Consider the following 21,517-nt stretch of genomic DNA (forward strand, 5'->3'; position numbering starts at 1 on the left):
GAAAACGTCGATTTTAAAGTAAAGCAAGCCTACAAGATCAGTGCTCTAACCACTGAGCTACGAAGCCTGCTACTGCCACCTATGCATGCACCATGTGCAGACCCCTTCAATGGCGTTTCTTAAAAGGCTACAAGTGAATGATAACCAGCCCTGCACTCGCTGCCCTTTCAATAAATACAGCAACATGCAGAGTAAGCATTGTGCTGAAAGCCAGCCATGAGTTCATAAAATATATATATATATAATAACAGGTAAAGTGTGGCCATGTGCCCATGGCATTTCACTAAATATATAATAGTTAAAATATATATAACCAGCCATGTGCTAAGGCATTTCCTTAAATAAAATAACATTCCAGGCAGAAGCAGCCATGCATTCAAAACCTTTTCATTAAATAAAGTACTGGTAATGCAGAGCCAGTTCAATGCAAAAGGGGGGAGGGGGTGAGCATACCTTCCCAACCTTAGCAGCACAAAATTACCATTAATATTCTCAACATTTTGCCTATAAGCCACAAAATTTTTGTACTTTACCCAATGATGTAATCAAAGAAATCGTTCCTGCTCCTTTAAGCTGATCTGCTCCTCTTACAGCACAGCCGTGCTTGAGGCAAAGTGAAAGTAAAAGCAAAACTGTTACAGCACAGCCGTGCTGAGAGATGAGCCACCCCAGCTGGGCTCGGCAAGCGCTGGAGCACGAGGAACCGGGAAGCAAAACTGATATAGCAAGGAGGTAAAGTTGCTTGATCCTAGAGGTGATCTGAAGCTGATGAACAGTGTTGCCAGGTTTTCATGAAAGAACAAGCACTTTTTTTCCAAAAAAACAAGCCCAAAACACGTGAGATTGAAACTTTTTATTTTTTATAGCATTTAACGCCCTCGCATACTCATTTCACTCTCCCCACCCCCCTCCGAGCACATCTCTGGCCCCCATACACTCATTCCCCTCTCCCCACCCCCCTCCGAGCACATCTCTGGCCCCCACACTCTCATTCCCCTCTCCCCACCCCCCTCCGAGCACATCTCTGGCCCCCATACTCTCATTCCCCTCTCCCCACCCCCCTCCGAGCACATCTCTGGCCCCCACACTCTCATTCCCCTCTCCCCACCCCCCTCCGAGCACATCTCTGGCCCCCACACTCTCATTCCCCTCTCCCCACCCCCCTCCGAGCACATCTCTGGCCCCCACACACTCATTCCCCTCTCCCCACCCCCCTCCGAGCACATCTCTGGCCCCCACACACTCATTCCCCTCTCCCCACCCCCCTCCAAGCACATCTCTGGCCCCCACACACTCATTCCCCTCTCCCCACCCCCCTCCGAGCACATCTCTGGCCCCCACACTCTCATTCCCCTCTCCCCAACCCCCTCCGAGCACATCTCTGGCCCCCACACTCTCATTCCCCTCTCCCCAACCCCCTCCGAGCACATCTCTGGCCCCCACACACTCATTCCCCTCTCCCCAACCCTCTCCGAGCACATCTCTGGCCCCCACACTCTCAATCCCCCTCTCCCCACCCCCCTCCGAGCACATCTCTGGCCCCCACACTCTCATTCCCCCCCCCCCACCCCCCCTCCGAGCACATCTCTGGCCCCCACACTCTCATTCCCCTCTCCCCAACCCCCTCCGAGCACATCTCTGGCCCCCACACACTCATTCCCCTCTCCCCACCCCCCCTCCGAGCACATCTCTGGCCCCCACACTCTCATTCCCCTCTCCCCACCCCCCTCCGAGCACATCTCTGGCCCCCACACTCTCATTCCCCTCTCCCCACCCCCCTCCGAGCACATCTCTGGCCCCCACACTCTCATTCCCCTCTCCCCACCCCCCTCCGAGCACATCTCTGGCCCCCACACTCTCATTCCCCTCTCCCCACCCCCCTCCGAGCACATCTCTGGCCCCCACACTCTCATTCCCCTCTCCCCACCCCCCCTCCGAGCACATCTCTGGCCCCCACACTCTCATTCCCCTCTCCCCAACCCCCTCCGAGCACATCTCTGGCCCCCACACTCTCATTGCCCCCTCCCTAACCCATCAGAGCACATCTCTGGCCCCGCACACACTGATTCCCCCCTCCCTAACCCCTCAGAGCACATCTCTGGCCCCACACACACTGATTCCCCCCTCTGAGCACATCTCTGGCCCTCACATACTCATTCCCCTCTCCCCAGCCCCCTCCAAGCACATCTCTGGCCCCCACACTCATTTCCCCCTCCTAACATACTAATTCCTTCCCTCCTGATACCTGGCTGTAACTGCACGCTCTGGATTCCTTTGCTGTTGCACTCCAATGCTGTGCTGCTGGCCTTCCCGTTCCGCCCAACTGCGATGCTGTGCTGGCTGGGTCTGCCCACAAAATGTGTCGTGTGCATCAACAAGGCTTGCATTCTGCTCTGATTGGCTTACTGCTGCAAAATAGCAATAGGGTGCGCCTGCTATGGACAGGCTTCATCGCAGCAGCAGCAGCCAATCACTGTAACATGATTCAGAGCACAAGTCCCGCCCAACAAGCCCAAAAAAACGCGACTGGCAGAAAAATTAGCCCAATTAAAAGCAACCCGCGAATCGGAAAAAAAAAAACCGTGAATGACTACAAAAAGAAGCCCAATCTCTCAGTAAATAAGCGAGGTTGGCAACACTACTGATGAAGCAGCTCTGCACAGGACGAAAAGGAAAACTGCCCGTGCTGGCTCTCCCTTTTCTACTCCCTTCCCTCCACCCCCCCCCTCCCTCTTAGCCCTGCCTACCTTGCCTTTCCCCGCCCCATTGTGCCCTGCTCCCTAATGGAGTCGCAGGGCTCCAAATCCTGAACTGAGCAAGAACTAGCAGAAGGCTAAACAGAACCAGCTTAGCCCTCAACCAACTCTCTCTCGTGTGTATACTATATCCCCCACCCTCTCTCCAGTCCTTCCGCGAAGGGGAAACTTGTGTTGCCAATTCGGGCGGAGTCGGAAGCACTCGGCGGCGCTGTTTGGAAGGTTTCGTAGAAGCCTGGAGTCGCGGATCTGTGATAGAGGCGAGGAATCCGTGAGAGCCCCGGCAGTCTGCGGTGCAAGGCGCGAGCCCCGGAGAGCGCGAAGGGAGCAACAGCGCGAGGGCAGGAGAGGAAAGGGCGCGCGCACGCCCGCCCGCCCGCGAGCCCCGGAGCGGACAGCCAGCGCCGCCGAAGAGCGCAGCGGCTCCCGAACTCGGCGGAGCACTTTGCCCTCTACGGTCTGAATGAAAGAGCCTCCCCCCCTTGCAGAAAAACAAGCGGCTTCAGCTTCGCGGCCGGCCTCGGACGTAGTCCCCTCTGCCTACTGCAAAATGGACGGTTTCGCCGGCAGCCTGGGTGAGTACGAGGAGGGGGGATTGCGCCGCAGCCGCCAGAGAAGAGCCGTGCGGCCACTCGCTGTCCGCGGCGGGGGGCGGGCGGCCAGTTGCAGCAGCCACCACCGGTCCGTGCTGCCGCCGTTGCTGCTACCAGCGCAGAGGGAAGCGGCGGGTGCGTGTGTGCGCTCACGTCCAGGGTTTCGGTCCGAATTCTTTAAAGGACGGTCCGCTGGCGGCCCCTCCTTTGTTCCCCGGCTCGGGGGAATCCCCACTCTGATTCAGAGGGTGCCCTGGCTGCTGCTGCTGCTGTTGCTCTTTTATTTTATATTAAGAGCTGTAGTACGCGCTGCCTCCCAGCTGACGATGCGGGGCAGGTCCCGCGCACAGTTGGTGGTGGTGGTTGAGGAGGTTTGATTTTTGGACTTCCTGAGCCTGCTTTGTGGCTGTGAGGGGGAATGTCAGTTGGAGCGTGCTCTGAGCTGGGGGGATATCTGCCCGAGTATGAACGATAGGATTTCGCACGGCTAGGAATGTATATAAAAAAAAAAATCTATTTAATCCTTTCCCTTCCCCTTTTGCACTTAAGGCAGTAGTTCCCCCCCCCCCCCAAATCATCGCTCCCAGATGCCTGACAAGATCGTTTTTGCTGAGAGCTAAGACATAAAAAAGCAAAGCAACTGTTTCACTTCAAGTTCACTGTGTCTCGTACACACAATTAAAACTGAAATATCACATTTTTCCTTTGGAACTTTGGCACCCACCTAGAGTGGTAACCCTTCTGCTATGGAAAGGTTTGGTAGTATTGAGCAAATAGGTCTCCCTTGGAGTAGTGGTGCTTTAATTTTGTGATTTTTCCAGGGCTCAAAATGACACTTTGGAGGTCAGATAAAATGACTAAACAGCGTCTTAGCTTTTGCGAGGGACCCCAAATATGTATTTTCTTTTAAATTGAAGTGCACCTTACAAGTGATAATGTGTCTCTGCTTCGTGTTGCAAACTAGCGAAACAAAGGCAGGCTCATCTCCCAAGTTCAAAAATATTTTTGGGTCGTGTACAGTACAAGAGATAGTTTTGTCTAATATACATGTGATGCATCTTGTATTGATCTCTGAGAAAAATGAAACTTTTCTTCGCTGTGGCAATTAGTTTTGAGAATTATAACTCAGCTAGTAGTATGGGTACTGATTTTATACTCCTAATTAATAGCTGAGTAGATAGATTTGGATTTAAGGGCTTGACTGTCAACTGTGCGTGGCACAGTACATATTTCTGAATTTTATATTTTCAAAGTGCTTTGTTTCTCCCATATACTGCTTACAAAAGATTACTCTGGAACTCTTGAAGAAGTGTAAAACGATGTTGAATTTCAAGATGCCTTCTCATAAGAGGCTGTTTAAGATTCTGTTTACTGAACATAATTAAACCTTCTAATAACCTGTTTAAAAAAAAAAAGAGAAAACTTTGATCGAATAAGACCCCAGGTGTTGAGTGATATCTTGTTATGCTTTTAACCTAGTTTCCCACAAGAAACTGGCCTCCTAAGGACATCATGCCTGTGTGCCTCTCTCCCCCCAATAACTTTTGAACTATTTCTACAATTTCATTCAAATTTCTGCCACAGATAGTAGAGCTCCCAGTGACCCCTCTCTCACACTTTTCATGTGCCTCTGATGCCACAGCACTTAAAATCCTTTATTTTTAACTTTCTGTAGGTAAGCAGGTCTGTTTAGCTTAGCTGAAAGGGAAGTCAGAAAACAATATGATGTTATCAAATGTTTTGAACCTTGCCCTGCTGTTGGCACATGTTTTAAGCTGCCTTACTATTGGTTATTGCCCGTAGTTAAAAGATGACACTCATTTCTTGCCTAAGTTCTTATAAAGAAAAATCATCTCTGTTTAATTATGTATTTATATTATAGAATTCCATGTGAAAATTTCTATATCAAAGAGGGAAACTAGGCTTCTTGAAATGTTCACGCATCTCTGTATTTTAGTTTAGTATTTAAATGTATATCCCTCTTCTTTCATAAAGAGCGCTCAGAGTGGGTTACAAGAAGAGCATAATAGCAGAAATATGATTTATTAAAATAAAGGGACAGAAAAATAATGCAAACAGAAATAAATAAAATATTGCTTTTCTGCTGCAGCCTCTGTATAGTGTATGGATGCTTTTAGGATGAGGCACATTTTAGAATGGAGAGAGCCAGCTTTGAAAGAGGTCTAAACAACAAAGGATAGTTTTTGAAGGGTTGTGTTTTATGAAGCATATTTTTAGTTCAAAATTTCAAGCATTGAATGCAGAGGAAGACAGTTTTAAGGAAGTAAGAGACTAATGCTTATAATAAGTACCACTTTTTTTTTTTTTTTTTTTTTAGTGTTGTCAGGTGCATTTTTAAGGGATCTCTGACTGGGACCACCTCATGTCAGGGGAATCTAATGATACACTGGTGGGTTAATCTGTTCCATTAAGAATTTGAAATATTTTATTTCAATCAGTTCATAAATGGTTTGTCAGCAATATTTATTTGTGTTGCAGAATCTGAATTTCCTGTTTGAGGCATTTATTTGGAACATTATCTTAAACTTAAGTTTGTGAACATGCACCCTTGTAATTTCAGTGTGCTCTAGATAAACAGGATACTAATTTGAATATGATTCTGTGCCATACATTCCAACCCTTCCTGCAAAGCTGAGTCTTGAATTTCCTTATACGCTGTATACAGTACCATCAGGGTGGTCTTGTACCTTGTAATCCAATGGATAGCGCACTCAAAAAAACTTAAAAGGATTGTGTTACAGCTATAAGTGGAGAAATGCAATAGACCTCTTTTAAATGTGCCTGTAGCTTAACTATGGAAAATGTGTGTTGGTCTGAATATTTATGAGCAGCTTCACCATAGTCTTGCAGGTTTTCTTCAGTCAGTATTCTGTACCCTGACTTTTTTTTTGTTGTGCAGTAAATTAGTGTAGCCTTCTTTTCCTCATAACACAATATATTGGCCTTTTAGATCTTATGAATTTTAATGTCACATAAATAACACCAAACTGATAACCAACTTTCTGGTTAAAGGCTCAAGCAAACAAAATGACATTCAGGGGCTTTTATAGGAAATGTCTTGCCAAAGACGAGACATTTAATAAAGCAGGAGACCATACTTCCACAATCTGCTGTTCTGATGTCATTATTCCATTATGCCAGATGGTTAGTGCATGATTTTGTTTATGCTTCTATCTGCTTGTGCCTCTGGGGGAAAAAAAAAACCTTTTCACTAATACCTCTTGTGGCACTTCTGGATTAGTTAATACAGTATCACTCCCTATTTTGTTATTCCAGGATTAAATGTGGACTAGTATCAGTTTGTATAGACTTTTTTTTTTTTTATTTCATTTCCAAAACTCCATTTATGTACATTTATTCCATCATTAGCTACTCCTGGAATAACTGATCTAGGTCTGAGTAGGTCTCCCTCCCTTGGTGGGATTACTTATTCCAGGATTAATGTGGAAATCACTCTCTGACCTCCTTCCAGGAGAATACAGGCAGTTGTGAGTATAGAGCGCATGTACATTTACTGCTGGATTAGGGATACATGTAAAAACAGAATGCAAGATGGTGCTGCAGTACTATGGCAATTGCTGTGTGTGCCATTATTGGAAAGCTGCATTTAAAATGGCTCAAGCACAAAAGAACTTAACCAATCAGCAGCTAGAAGACCACAGTCTATAATAGTTTTTTGTACTTTCATTGAAATTCTGGGTTTCTCAAACATTTTAGGTCCCTTTCTGTTTTTTCCCCCCCTTTTTTTTCTGTAATTTGTCTCCCCCCCCCCAAAAAAAATGGTTAAATTAACTTTTAAAATTTATTTTAAAAATATTTTATAGCTTGCAACCTCCGATGTAATTGGTCAGAGCAGTTTATACTACTCACATATATAATCATAATAAACATAAAAAACGTGCTAAAAAACATCTAATCATAGTAAAGTTATGTCAAACTTGTCATCTTGCGCCTCTTGCAATCTGTCTTCCTTTGCCATCTTGAGAACTACTTCTCTAATGCAGGGCCCGTTGAGAGAAGTACTTACATTACTAAATCTTTTTTTTACCTTCTGAACAGGAGGAAAATACCTTACTCTGGGTCGTGGTGATGGCTCAGCACCACTTGCTAAACTAGATTGGAGAGAAGAAACAAAAAGAGGATGCCTATGGGGGAAGGAGAAGGGTTTTGAAAAGGGGCTGCCTGTGAGGGTATGGAATTAAGAAAAAGGTGTTTGGTGAGGGATAGGGGCACAAAAGAGGAGTCTTCAGGGAAGGGGAAGAAAACTGGGAGTCTGGAGGAGAAGGGAGAAAAGTATATAAGGGTTGAGTGATTATATTGTGCCAATTCTTATTTTCCTTTTACAGAGGGAGAGAAAGAAACATCTTTGTCTTGGGGAGAGCATGCAGGAGCAGGAGGGGATATATGTGTGTGTGTGTTGGGGAGGTTGGAGGCCAGAGGGTGCACAACATACTTTTACAAAAATTCTCTGCCTGATAGCCAGGTAAAAGAATGTGCCTAGGGCCTATATGTGTGCACTTTTACCCTCAATGGAACAGGCATTCTTATAGGTGGGGTTGGGGAGGGCAGGCTTTGGAATTACATGTATGGTCTTGGATTTTCAAACTCATGCATGTATTTCCCCCCCCAAAAAATATATGTGATGCAAGTAATTTTGGGTGGATAATTTTCAAAAGGAAAAGTATGCGTGTATTTTCCCTTTGAAAGCTGGTGTAAAGTCCTTTAAATTTTTTCAGGTTGTTAAAAAAAAAATTACCCTTGCAACATGAAGCTGTTTCACTCCCTCCCACAAAAACACTTTCTGCAGGTATTGTTTCACCCATTGAAATGGTTTTGTATGTGCAAGTTAGCGTAAGAGTGTCTTGACAGCAGCGAGAGAAATGAGCATTCTCCTAATTAAGACGGTGAATAAAGAGTTGTAAAAAAAAAAAAAAGTAGGCTTTGAGTGCATAAATATGTATATAGTACACAGTGTCATAATTAATAGTTCTGTTTGCTCATTTGTAAGTGGTATTTGTAAGTTGGGTTTTTTTTTTTTTTTTTACTTTTGCCATGTATTGAATGTGTAGGTTCTGTGTAGCTCGTCCTGTTCTATGTCAGATTGGACATGTAAAAAAATGGAAATAAATGTCTTTGGTTCATTTTCTTGTCTGAGAGAGAACATTATTGGTTTGTGTAGTGAAGAATAGAAATAAATATGAATTTTTACATAGTGTTATCATACCAAGCTCTGTGCACTAAAAAGTTTGCAGATTAGTTTATTCATATTTTTCCATAGGAAATGTAACTTTCTAATCACCACACTGATATTTTACTAGTGAAGCTATCTGTCTGCAGGGAAAAATAACAGGTCTTTCTGCAGTAACTTGTGTAAGAGTTTATCGTACCTGGAGCCCTAGGGCATCAGCAGAAATACTTTCCAACATGTCTTTGGTAATCGAAAAATACTATGCATAGGCACTTCCTGTAAATGTAAATTAGAGTAAACATGAAAGATGTTATTTTTTAATTTATTTTGTCACAGTTCACAATGTATTACCTATGATATAGCTCTAATCCATGGGGCTGAAAAGAGTGAAACCAATAAGATCCAAATTTACAAAAAAAATCACTCTTGAGTTATAGCAAAAGGACACTTTTAAATGTTCATAGGTATGTTCATCATATCTCTGGTCTCCGACTTCACATCAGTTTTGGGTCTTAAGTCCAGAGCTCGGCATTAGAAATTATAATTATAGGTCATACACTAATACTCTTTATGTTACTGTAAAGATTTATTTTTGTTTATGCAAATAAAACTTATGTGGAGGAGTGGATCTGTGCTAAAGTAAAATGCAGCAGGCAATAGATAGTAAAGTCCCAGGAGATGTTGAAATCCCGACACCTGCTCAGCGTTTTGAAATTGACATTGCAGCATGAGGAGAGTATTATTGTAATTGTGAAAGGCTTGGAATATTTTCTTTTTTTTTTGGGGGGGGGGGGGCATTTTAGCACAAAATATTGAATATAGATAAGAGCCCATAATGTTGGGCATTTTGTGACTGACCCAGTTATGCACAGAAATAAAAAATTTCATGTCTCCTGAAAGCCTGCCCCATGCAGTTGTGAGTGTTCTGAGGGCAGATCACCTGTAAGGAGTATGGTGGGGCATAACCTGTGGTGCTGTTTAGAGACTGGATTTGAAGGCATTTGATTTTTGTACTTTCAGTTATAGAATTCTGTAGATTTTGCAGTAGTCTAATGGAAATGTTCTAGTCTTTTGAGTCCTTTTAAATTTACTGCATTTTGTGTAGGAAACAATCCGAGCAAACCTGCAAGTCATGTGGTAAAAGTTATCTCCTGATGTAATAAGCTAATGGTATGCAAATGTATTGGGAACTTAAAAAAATGTGTGCTAACCACAAAAATATGTGTATCATGTATAATACCAAAATCTCCAAGAAAAATTCCATCTTTTTGTGAAAGCAACCATTTCTGAAAAAATTTCCTCTCTTCTTCTACATTTAGAAAAATACCCTCCTATTCGAAAGCATACTGCTTTGAACCCAGTGGCTAGTAAAGGCCTGTTTCAATATGAATATTATGTTTTTGTGCAAAAACATGATTTATGTGCATAATTACATATGTATGTGTGTTCAATCAGAGAAAAGAAGAGATATATTACGACTTGATTGAGCTAGACTTTGTGGAGAAGATAAACACAGACATTTTTCAGAGTGGTGGGCTTTTTTGAGAAGCAAACAGGCCGAAACACGATTGGACGTGTGTTTTTGATGCGCTAGCTTTATGTATTTTATTTATTTATTTAAATTTATATACCGGTATTTGGTTAGGTACCAACATATAAACATATAAACTAAAATCAGTAAGGGCTAATAGCGCATCGAAAACGAGCGTCCAACTCCCCCTGAACCTAATAGGTTGCTGGCCCTATTAGGTATTCCTGCGCGCTTCAGTAAGTAAAATGTGCAGCCAAGCTGCACATTTTACTTTAAGAAATTAACGCCTACCCAAAGGTAGGCGTTAATTTCTGCCAGCGCCGGGGAAGTGCACAGAAAAGCAGTAAAAACTGCTTTTCTGTGTACCCTCAGACTTAATATCATGGCGATATTAAGTCGGAGGTCCCGAAAGTTAAAAAAAAATTAAAGAAAAAAAAATTTGAAATAGGCTCACGGGTTGAAAACTGGACGCTCAATTTTGCCGGTTTCCGAACCTGTGGCTGTCAGCGGGCTCGAGAACAGACGCCGGCAAAATTGAGCGTCGGCTGTCAAACCCGTTGACAGCCGCCGCTCCTGTCCGAAAAGAGGCGCTAGGGACGCGCTAGTGTCCCTAGCGCCTCTTTTTATCACTGGCCCTAATTTAACTAAATTAAATTACTGTATCGCGCGCACAGGAGAGCGGGCGCTCTCCCGCGATTTTTACTGTATCGGCCTGAAAGTTTGTAATGATTTTACAGTGGATTTACATGTAATAGCAAGAAGGTATTCTGTTACGTGGATATTTTTGATAAAAAGATTGTGGAAAAATATAAAGAAAAAAGTTTAAAAACCAAGTGGGATCTATTTGTTGTATCCTCATATATGATTGTATAGTGTATTGTATAACTACCCTAACCAAGAAAATAATCTCTGAATCAATCCTTTCCCTTATAAAAAAAAAATCTCCCTACACTTTATACTCATCATCATAACCAACCATGCTTAACGTAACTGGTAGCCTCCCACCTATAAAATATATTCAATATGTCGCTACACCTATCTATGCAACCCCTAAAATCAAACTGCTATAATACGAAACTATCCCCCCTCCGTTATCTACTGTATAGAGTAAGGCTCTTCATGAAATCTGTTGTTGAAATCATCCCCTCATCGGGTCTAAGGCACATAGGGCCTCATTTTCCAAGGAGTTACCACGTGTGATAATTCCGCAAACCGCGCTAACAGCAGTTAATGCGATTTGCGAATGCAAATTTTTAATTTCGTATTCAGGGGGCGGAGTAAATGTAAAGTAGGGAGGATTTATCGTGTGCTGCGAAACAGCCGCACTGTTAGCGCGGCTCCTAACGCGGCCAATAACTACACCTCTTTCATTTGCGTAACATTGTGCGCTACAGGCCGGTAAAGGTTTATCGTGGTTTACGATGTCTCCTGACAGGCCTGTTTCAGAGAGAGAGACTTGCCATAGTGCTTCCTCTCTAGACAGGCATTTGTATCCCTATGGGAGGCCCACCTAGTAACTCGAGGTGTGGTTTAAGTATTAGTGTAGGGGGTTAGGGGCCACTTTCACATTCATCGTGAGACGTACGAACAGAACAGTGGTCTCTTGTGAAGATTTGATGCCTTCAGAGTGAGAAACTCACTCCAAGATGAGATTTGTGCAATGTTCTCTCCACCTAGCTTGATGGACTCTCTACCTGGGTAACAACAAGTTAGGTGGAGAGAACATTGCACAAATCTCATCTTGGAGTGAGTTTCCTCACTCCGTAGGTCATCAAATCTTCTCAAGAGACCACTGTTCTGTTCGTACGCTCACGTTGAATGTGAAAGTGGCCCCTAACCCCCTACACTAATACTTAAACCTCACCTCGAGTTACTAGGTGGGCCTCCCATAGGGATACAAATACCTGTCCAGGGAGGAGGCACTATGGCAAGTCTCTCGCTCTCTCCGAGCCTACATCATACTGAAACAGGCCTGTCAGGAGACATCGTGAACCGCCATATACTGGCAATGTAGCCCAAATTGGGCTAATAGCGCAACTTGCGATAACAGCCTTTTGCATAGCTGATAGTGCAATTCGCGATACACATGCTTATTAGCAAAGGTTAGACCCCTTTTTGATATTGCATGCGATACCAAAGCGATATAGGAAAATGAGGCCCATAGTTAAACTGTTTTGTTTTTTTCATTAAACACCCCCCCCTCCCCAAAACTCTTGTTTTATCACTCTCCCGCAGGAATCGATATAAACTGTTTGACCATTTATATTAACTACAAGCCGTTAAGCCCGTTAAAACGGGCTACATCCCTCTGTCTCTCACCTCCCCCTCATTCTCTCTCCCCTACCTCCCTCATTCTCTCTCCCCTACCTCCCTCCCACCCACTCACCCACTCCTCCCCAGCCTCCCTCTCACTCAGTCCCTCCCTCCCACTCAGTCTCACTCACTCCCTCCCCCTCTCTCACTCACACTCAGTCCCACTCACTCTCCCTCAGTCCCACTCACTCCCTCCCTCTCCCTCAGTCCCGCTCACTCCCCCTCACTCAGTCCCTCCCCCTCACTCAGTCACTCCCTCCCACTCTCTCTCTTCGTCCCTCCCACTTAGTCCGTCCCTCCCTCCCTCTCTCTCTCTCCTCCCTCCCTCGCTACTGGCCGCCGCCGCCCGCTACCGCCTCCGCTGCCGCCCGCCGCCGCCGCCCGCTACCGCTACCGCTACCGCCACCGCCCACCACCGCTGCCGCTACCACCGCCGCCGCTGCCGCCCGCTACCGCTGCCCGCTGCCGCTGCTACCACCGCTGCCGCCATGTTTTTTGGTTTTTTTTGACGCTGCCTAAGACTGACGTGCTCGCCCGCACATGCGCAGTAGAGCTGCTCTCTACTGCGCATTTGCGGGCACGTCGGTCAAGCTTCATTTATCACTATTGTTAGACTTGCCATACCGAGTGAAGGCATGCGCCATTACACTCAGTTACCATATTATTAATCAGTTACCAATGTTACCATGTATAGCTTGTATCTATATTATCTAACAGTTTTCAATGTTACCTACCAGTTATCTATGTTATCAATGTATTTATATTTTGATTTTTCATGTAAATCATTGTTATACCTGTAAACTGGCGTGAAGGCCAGCACCAAACTTCGGTATATAAAAACACACAAATAAATATAGTTAAGGTGAGGATTAGCAATTAAATAAGTGATCTGTCTTTTTTTTGTTTATACTATATATACAAAACATGATTTGTGCACATAAAACAACTGACAGGAGTACAGTTTAAAAAGTGCTTCTTCTTAATCACCTATCAAGACTAGAAGAGCAATAACACAGTCTGGCTCCCCTTTATTCTAACATTACCACATGTATCTAGAAGTCTCTTTTAAATCGTATAGATATTTGATATGTGGTCCTTGTGCTTCTTCGGTGCAGAGAGGGATGGGAGGGAGGTAGGGTTATGAGAGGAGGGGTAAGAGAACAGGTAGGGGTAAGAAAATATGTATTTAATAGTATGTAATAGGATATATATTATGTATCAAATGTTATGCTTTGGTAATGTTCATTGTTATATGATATATAATAAAAACAGATTTAACATAAAAAAAAAAAAGTGCTTCTCTTCGGGACAAGCATTTTTAGTAGCATGATTGTCACTATTGTGCAGTGCTTGCTGTATGTACAACTGTCTATCATTGTTGCCTCATGCTTCTCTGGTTCACTGTGTAATGCCCGCTATCCCCCTCTTATGCTGCTGACATTCAACCTCTGCCTGGTCATCAGTTCTGCTGCCAGCTGTTCTCTCAAATCTTATGCAAATCTGGAGAAGCATGAGATGACAATGATAGTTGTACATACAGCAAGTGCTGCATGACAGTGACAATTGTACTACTATAAGTTCCTGGTTTAGAGAGCTTACATAATAATAGATATTTGCATACAGCAATTCTGTGCCTTTAACTTTGGGGGCGGGGTGAGGAGGTATCCTGGGAAAGAGGGCCTCTGGCTCAGGGGTACCAGTCTTGAGCATTCTAGTGCTTAGCTAGTTGTTTGTTTTTAGCCTTGGAAATTTAACTTTTGGATCAAACAACTCACACATTTCTGGGGCCATTATTAGTCTATTGTGCTTTGTCAGTGTGGTCACAGGCATGAAGTTCCAGCCTGCACTTGGAAGTCCCTGCATCCAGATCTGGCTTTAGAATAATTGGTGCTCTCCCTCCCCTTCAGCAGTGGCAATTCAGGCACAGCACTCCCTCCTTCTGTAGTCATGGTATATCTAGCACAGCATCCCTCCCTTTTCTCAATCTCTTTCCCTGTCCAGCACCTGCCTCTCTCTTCTCTCACTACCCTGACCCTTTTTCTTTCTCCCTGTCCACATGATGTGGAAGGGCATTGGGGGAACGGGCGCTTTCACGGCAGCACCTTCTAGTGCATGGCACCCTGTGCATCCGCACAGGTTGAACACCGCAAAAGCAGGCCATGCTCATAACCAGGAACTCCAGATCTGGGACCATGCTAGCATAGCACCATAAACTAACACTAGCACCAGACATGTGAATTTAACTTTATTCCACCTATGGACCAGGTTTAAGAAAATATGACTTAAGCCTTCATGGGTTTAATGTATCTCTCTGTATTGGGAAGAAATAGCTAATCACATCATTGACATGGGATTTACAAGGAAGAACACAAATTTATGTACAATTTTTTGTGTGTGCTAAAATCCTTTTTAAATTTTAACGTTATGTGAACAAACAGGAATAAATGTGTGCTCAGCCTATCACACCTTTTTTTTTTTTTTTTTTTTTTTTTTTTTTTTTTTACATCTGCCTCTCAGTTTAATACTTTTCTATTATCTCTAGCTTTATATTCCTTTCAGTCCTTGTTATGCCTTCTTGTCTGTCTCGCTATCTTTGCTTTAATTTTTTTTTTAAACTCCTGATGTCTTACTCTTTTTTTCCAACCCAAGTCCATCCTTCTTTTCTCCCTCCCTCTGCAGCCTTCATCTATAATCCCTTAACTTGTCTCTTTTTTCCTTTCTTGCCCTCGCCAAACAGTCACTTTTTTTACTTCGCTCTTTTAGCCTACTTTCCGAAGGAAATAAAAAAAAATGAGATCGCTATTTTTGTTGTGTGCAGATCCATGTATTTGTGCAAAGTGTGGAGGTCAGAGTCCCAGAAAGTAGACTCCTTTTAGTTCTGGGTAGAACTTCATGTCTCCCTTTCCCTAGAGCTTCATTGAGTTATCTGGAGTTACCCATGCCATGATCTCTAGATTTCCAGTGCTGCTGCCAGCAGTTCTGCTTTTACTGCTGTTTGAGAGTAAGAGATCCCCAGGATTTTGCTGCTTGTATTGTACTGCTTCCTGAGCTGTGTACATGCCCTGTCTTCTCTTTTGTGGGTTTACTCTGCTTTCTCCTGGCTTTGAAGACTTTGCTAATGGACTTTTTCTATTACACATTCACACACATTTGGGCACATAATTAATACTGAACTCGGAGATGTGTGTCTGTGTGTGGAGACAGGACTGAAGTGGGAAGGCCTAGGAACATCCTGCCTTCTAGCTGTGTCAAAACTGCACTTCTCCAGCTTTTTATGGGGAACTTTGTAGTGTGCTGGGTGTTTCTTTTCTTTTTTTTTTTTTTGGAAGGAGGGGGAAGGAGAAATGATTAGCACGAAGCTAAAAAAACAGAATTAATATACTAAGTTATTCAGCCTGTTTAGACTTGACATTTCTTATTACATAAGCAGGATCTTCTTGCACATTAAATATAATAATGTATTATTGCTTGTGCTTTAGGCTGTGGTGACACGCCTTTCATCCATTGCAATGATTCTTTAAAGTCACAAGAATATATAATTTGCTCAACTTTTAAACAAAGTTTTTAAAAGATTTGGGAGCAAGTTTTCAAGATGTGTATGTGATGACCTTTGCCAGACAGGTACACAGTACTGTACTGCTGAGTATGATAGGGCAAGAGGTCTAAGGTGTTGTAACTACAGCTCCCTATATTGATCCTGTAAGCTTGGCCAGCAGATTATTCAAGATTTGACCTTTGCTACTGTTCTCTTTAAGTATTCCCAGAAGGTTAGGATTCTATCTAAATGCATTCCCAAGTATTTTGGGCAGGGATCATGCTTTAGTCTCTGGCCACCCATGTCGATGTGCTTTTTTTGGCACTGGCATTTGGGAAGGTAGAAAACACTGCATACAGTTTTGGTGTGGCTCAGCCTGAGCCTCCAAGTGGTGCAGTAGCCAATCAGCTTGGTCACATATTTGTTCAGGGTCTGTTCCAGCGAGTGAAAAAATTAAACTTGAGAGACACAGCAAACATCATAAGCACACATAGTTTGCTATATTTAGTTGTTGGTAAATTATTATGTATAAAGATTGAACGAAGTAGGGGCCAGCACGGAGTCCATTGATCTGTCATCTCCTTGTCTATCCTCTGCTCAAAGTGGACTTTGAATCATCTGTTACAGAGAAGTGTTTAAACAGCTGTAACAACCCAGTTTGGAAGTGCTCTGGACAGCTTTAGAAGCATGCCAGTTTTCTATACTATATTGTAGGCAGCTGTGAGATCCAGTAGCAGTACTCCTGTCTTTAGATTCCTCTGAAAAACATTTTCTAAATAGGTGGTAAGAGCAAGAAGTTGATCACAGTCTGGCCCTTGCAGAATCCAGCTTGATTAAAGCTAAAGGATGGCCTCTTCTTCTGAGCATGTCTGTTATAGAATGAGGAGCTTAGGAACCTGATAGCACAGAATTCAATTGATCATTAGCTAACTGCTGGCATGAGTTCTTTACAAATTAACTTTTGCCATATGACACTTCAGGTGTGACCTAGAGCAGCGTTTCCCAACCTTTTCATGCCCAACGCACACTTACATTAACAAAAATGCTGTGTGCACACCAACCTCCACTAAGCAGGCAGTGCGGATATGAGCAAAAGAAAAGCTAGGGAAGTGCTGAAAGCCCCATCAGTCTCTCTTCCAAATTTTAAAACAAAGGGGAGAGAGGGGGCGAAGATGGATATTAGCTCTCGCAGAAGAAGGGAGAAATCGGTGTGATGTGGGCAGATGACTTAGCTGGTTACCTTGGCTGCCTCATGTGGCCGCCAGAACTCCTTTGCTGCTGCTCCCAGCATTTGAAGTAAGTTATATCTAGTGTTCAGTGCACACTCTCTCTCCCCATCTTACTCAGCCTGGGAATAAGACAGAACTGTGTGCAGGACTCAAAAGATGAGGTACTGTTTGCTCAGAGGGTGAAATCCATCAGAGTATGGATAGACTACCTGCAGGTGAGAGAGCTTCTAGGGAGGGTTTAGATTACAATGTATGATAACATTGCACATAATCAAACTACTGACCTTTTCAACGTATGACAGCTAGAGGGGTTATTATTGTGTCAGGTTATATGATGGTGGCCATTGCACATGCTCCCCACTAGGGATGTGCAGAGGGATGCCATACGTTGCATTCGTGATTCGGATTCGTCGGGGAGCAGATACGTTGCATTCGGCCGTATGGTGCCCCGATGTGTTAATACAGCGATTTCTATTTGTATGCCTGCTAAAATTCAAATTAACTACAACCCCCACTCTCCTGACCCCCCCCTCCCCCCAAGACTTACCAAAACTCCCTGGTGGTCCAGCGGGGGGTCCAGGAACCATCCCCTGCACTCACACCCTCGGTGCCGGTTTCATCATGGCGCCGATAGCCTTTGTCACAGGGGCTACCGGTGCCATTGGTCAGCCCCTGTCACATGGCCATCGGCGCCATCTTGTGCTCCTACCATGTGACGGGGGCTGACCAATGGCATGGTCAGCCCCTGCCCCATGCCATAAACCTTAGCTTGCTTAAGATACTAATACTTATGACTGACTTATCCCTGGTTCTAAATTTCAGGCGATTCCTCTGTTCACTTCTGGAGCAGGTTCTGGCTGGAGAGCGTGGGCAGGGGATAGACTTGCTTCCTGGCTTGGCTGGCAGAGCAGGCAGGGCTGATTATCACTTTTCGTGATGGCAGGTAGATCTGGTTGGCTTCGGACCCTCCTTTTTTATTCAAGGGACACCTCAGCACAGTTTCTCGCTCTCAGGGCTTTCTCCCCTGCTTTGCGTTCAGGATTTGGGCTCCTCCGGGGGTCCGTGCCACGCCCCCTGCTTCCTTTTTGGCTTCTGGGTTGCTCTGCCAGGAGATTCTTCTTTCCAGCCTTCTTTATTCTCCTTGTCCCCTTGTCTTACACTTTCCAGTTGATAAATATGCATAAGCTCAGGCATACCCTCATAGGTGGAGGGTCTCTTGCCACATTGCAGGTCTTTTCTCTCTCTCCCCATTACTTCAGGAGGGGACCTGCCATGTTGCAGTCTTCCCCCCCCCACCCCCTTTCTTTGGGGGTGAAAACTGCCACTTTGGCATACCAAGCTGTGTCAGAGTGCCAGCATTGTCTTAGGCTTGCCCCATTTTTGTAAGGTGGAGGTCATTGCTTGAATGTCCCTGACACTTGCTTAGGATCTTAAGTTGCATTGTCTCTTCTGTCTGGTTTCTTTATTTGCACAGGAACTGGCAAACCGGCACATCTGATAAGGCCTCCTATACTGCATTGGAACAAGGCCTCTAGGTTCCATTGATGTGTAATGCAGTTTAAAGTGCACCTGGGTAAAAGTATTCCTCTTGCAGTAGCAGTGTCTGGGCCTGTTAGAATATATACTGTAAATGGCTATTATAATTCATCACTGGTAAACAGGAGAAATCACCCTATAGGGCAGGAATTATTAAGGCCGCCCTATTTTCCTCCTGCCCCAATAAGGAGTAGTTTTTATAACTCCCGTACATGCTGACTGGTCAAGTAGAATGAAAAGGTTAAATTATTCTTACTTGATGATTTTCTTTCCTTGGGTTCTGTTAGACCATTCTAGAACCCACCCAGGAACACAGGGTTAGAGGGGATCAATCACAAGGCATATTTCCTATATGCCTAAAAGTGCTGTTCCCTCTCTTGCTACTTGAATTTCTCACTTATTTAGAACTGTATTATGGGCCCTATGATGTTTTTATTGGCAGTAAGGGGGGAATTGGTCACAGTGCTCTGGCAGTAAACTACTGTGATTAGACTAGGATCACAACTTCTACATAGCCCAGAGTGAGGTCATAAAAGGGGTGTGTACTCTTGTCTCCATCAACTGTGGAGGAAGGAAATCCCATCTGTGATGACTGGTCTAGCAGGACTCAAAGAAAAAAGATTATCAGGTAAGGCGAATTTAATCTTCTTATGCTAATTAATTCTCCCATGATGTGTGAGGAGACCTTTTATTTATTTGTGAAACATTTATTGAAATTTTCCTGCCTAATATAAACCAAGATACTAATCTCCCATTCTTATTCACATGGTTTTAAAAATTTTATATCTGGATTTGATACAATTTCTCAATATATCTTGTATCATAGTGATTTAATCTGTCTTTAACTTAATCTGTTCCTCCAGTAGAGGATTTGTAATCAAGGTAGCTCACTTACATGAGCATATCTTCTGATTAAGTTGCAAGATTTCTTTGTATTACTTTTTAACCTTTGCATAGTATGATAATATGCCCCTTCAGGATTACCTTGAAAGCTTCACAAATTATGCCCAGACAATTAACTGAACTGGAATTCAATGCATGCAAAGCTTTCATTCTATTTTCCAAAAGTCCTCATTTATATGTGGTTAGGGAAATCTGCAGACCCTGGGACCTGAAAGAGATGTGCAAATGTTGGTGTTAATTCTTAGATCTGCATGGTCTGATAAAATGAGTCAATATGCTGCTTCCCTCATCAAGGAGAAATTATTTAGGGACAAATATATAATCAGTCTTAATGCATGTTTCGTGAACTCCTGATTCAAAATAAGTAATGACTCCCTGTTTTACTGTCTCCAAATACAACAAGATTCGGCTCTTTTAGCAATAAATGCAGCTCCTAAGGAGAATGCTTTTTACATAAAATTACTGCAGCAGAACTTTCTTTCTCTGGGCATAGGACACAATGGGAATATCTAACCATTATAGTAAACTGTAAGTAATGGAATCAGTTTAAATTTAGGTTCCTAAAGAAAGAAGAATCCTTCACATTTGGGCCATAAAATTCTGTATGAACCGAAATATTCATAAGAATCAGCAACATGCCCCCAGGAGCTCTTGTCTAGATGTTACATCTGGAAATATGTATCCTTATATATTAATATTAGAATCCTTTTAGCATATGACTCATCTGCTGCTGTATACATTTGTCCTGCCCAAAATTTTCTAGTCTTAGGCAATTCAGAGGCAAACAGATGGGATGCTTGCAGAGTAGCAATATCCAATTTTTGCTTGCCTACATATTTTTTTTTTTTTATAACTTTGGTCCTTTTGATCAGGGCATTTAGACTTGACAGTCCATATCATCACATTTAAGTTAGGTAAAGCAATTATTCTAATTTGTAGTATATATTTGCTTTCTTATAAATCCACTTAGTTTTAGGAAGTGTTTCATCCACATAACCTCCTCAAGTGAAAAGCACCATTTGGCAAAGAAACAAACAATTGTAAATACAAAACAGCACAATTTCCTTTATAGTTTTGGAACACTCTTAAAAAAAAAACAAAAAAACAGAGCTTGAGAACAATCATTCCCTCCTACCCCTAACCTAACTGACAATGGTTATCTGGAAAAGTCTAATTCAGTACTAGAAAAATACAAAATCAAGTTGCTATTGGGGAGGCCATCTGAAATCATGTACACAAGATCTTCCATGCCCTCCCCAAGCCACCATTATGAATGACTTTCAGAAGTCCCCACTGTAAGCAGTAGCTAACCATTAAATATGCTGTGTGTTCTACTCCCTCTTCATCAAAGAGTTTACATTTAAACACAATTTGATTTACTTATTATGGGGGGTGGGAAGGATAAAATAAACTTAAAGAAAATAGAATGGAGGAACCTCCGCAGGAGATTGTGTGGAGTCAAATTGAACAGAAGAGATCTCCAGGGTCTTTGGGTGCAGTAACTAATTACCAATTCTGCTGTTTGGCAGGAAAAGTCACTTTACATTGGTTTCCAGAAATTTGCTTGCCTTTCTTGGTTTTGCGAAAAATTCTGTCTTGTGGTACAAAAATATGGCATACTTTTATATTTTTCAAGCGTCTCTGTCCTTTTGCCTTGTTAAATTCCATCCTCTGTTTCTAACCCATCAAACTGAATAGGTTGTTAGATTCTGGAAATGTTTTAAATATTTCATCTAAGCCTGTAATTCAGAGTAGTGAGGAACTTTACCTGGCAGAGAAGCTTTTGTTAACTTTTTGTGCCTGTTCAACAATGATATTACTGTTTTCTGTTTTCATAAACTTCTCCACAAATATTTCTGGCTTTTTCCTCTTGGATGATATAGACAAGCCCAAAATGTTAGTGGTGTTCCTT

The 21,517-nt window shown here is 43.3% G+C and overlaps 1 protein-coding gene across 3 annotated transcripts in view; it reads left to right on the forward strand.

Annotated features, from left to right (window-relative positions):
* Nucleotides 1-2,647: 2,647 nt before the first annotated feature.
* EML4 (EMAP like 4) overlaps nucleotides 2,648-21,517 on the forward strand; it is a 422,649-nt gene continuing 403,779 nt past the window's right edge. For 2 of the 3 annotated variants that reach the window (XM_029593308.1, XM_029593311.1), the window contains exon 1: nucleotides 2,649-3,331. In XM_029593308.1, the coding sequence (XP_029449168.1) occupies nucleotides 3,220-3,331 (112 nt within the window). In that variant the 5' untranslated portion in view covers nucleotides 2,649-3,219. Of the gene's footprint in view, nucleotides 3,332-21,517 lie in introns of all 3 variants that reach the window. The other variant, XM_029593309.1, reaches the window with a different exon arrangement.

Source organism: Rhinatrema bivittatum, chromosome 3 (assembly GCF_901001135.1).
Source record: "Rhinatrema bivittatum chromosome 3, aRhiBiv1.1, whole genome shotgun sequence".
In the NCBI taxonomy this organism is placed as follows: domain Eukaryota; kingdom Metazoa; phylum Chordata; class Amphibia; order Gymnophiona; family Rhinatrematidae; genus Rhinatrema; species Rhinatrema bivittatum.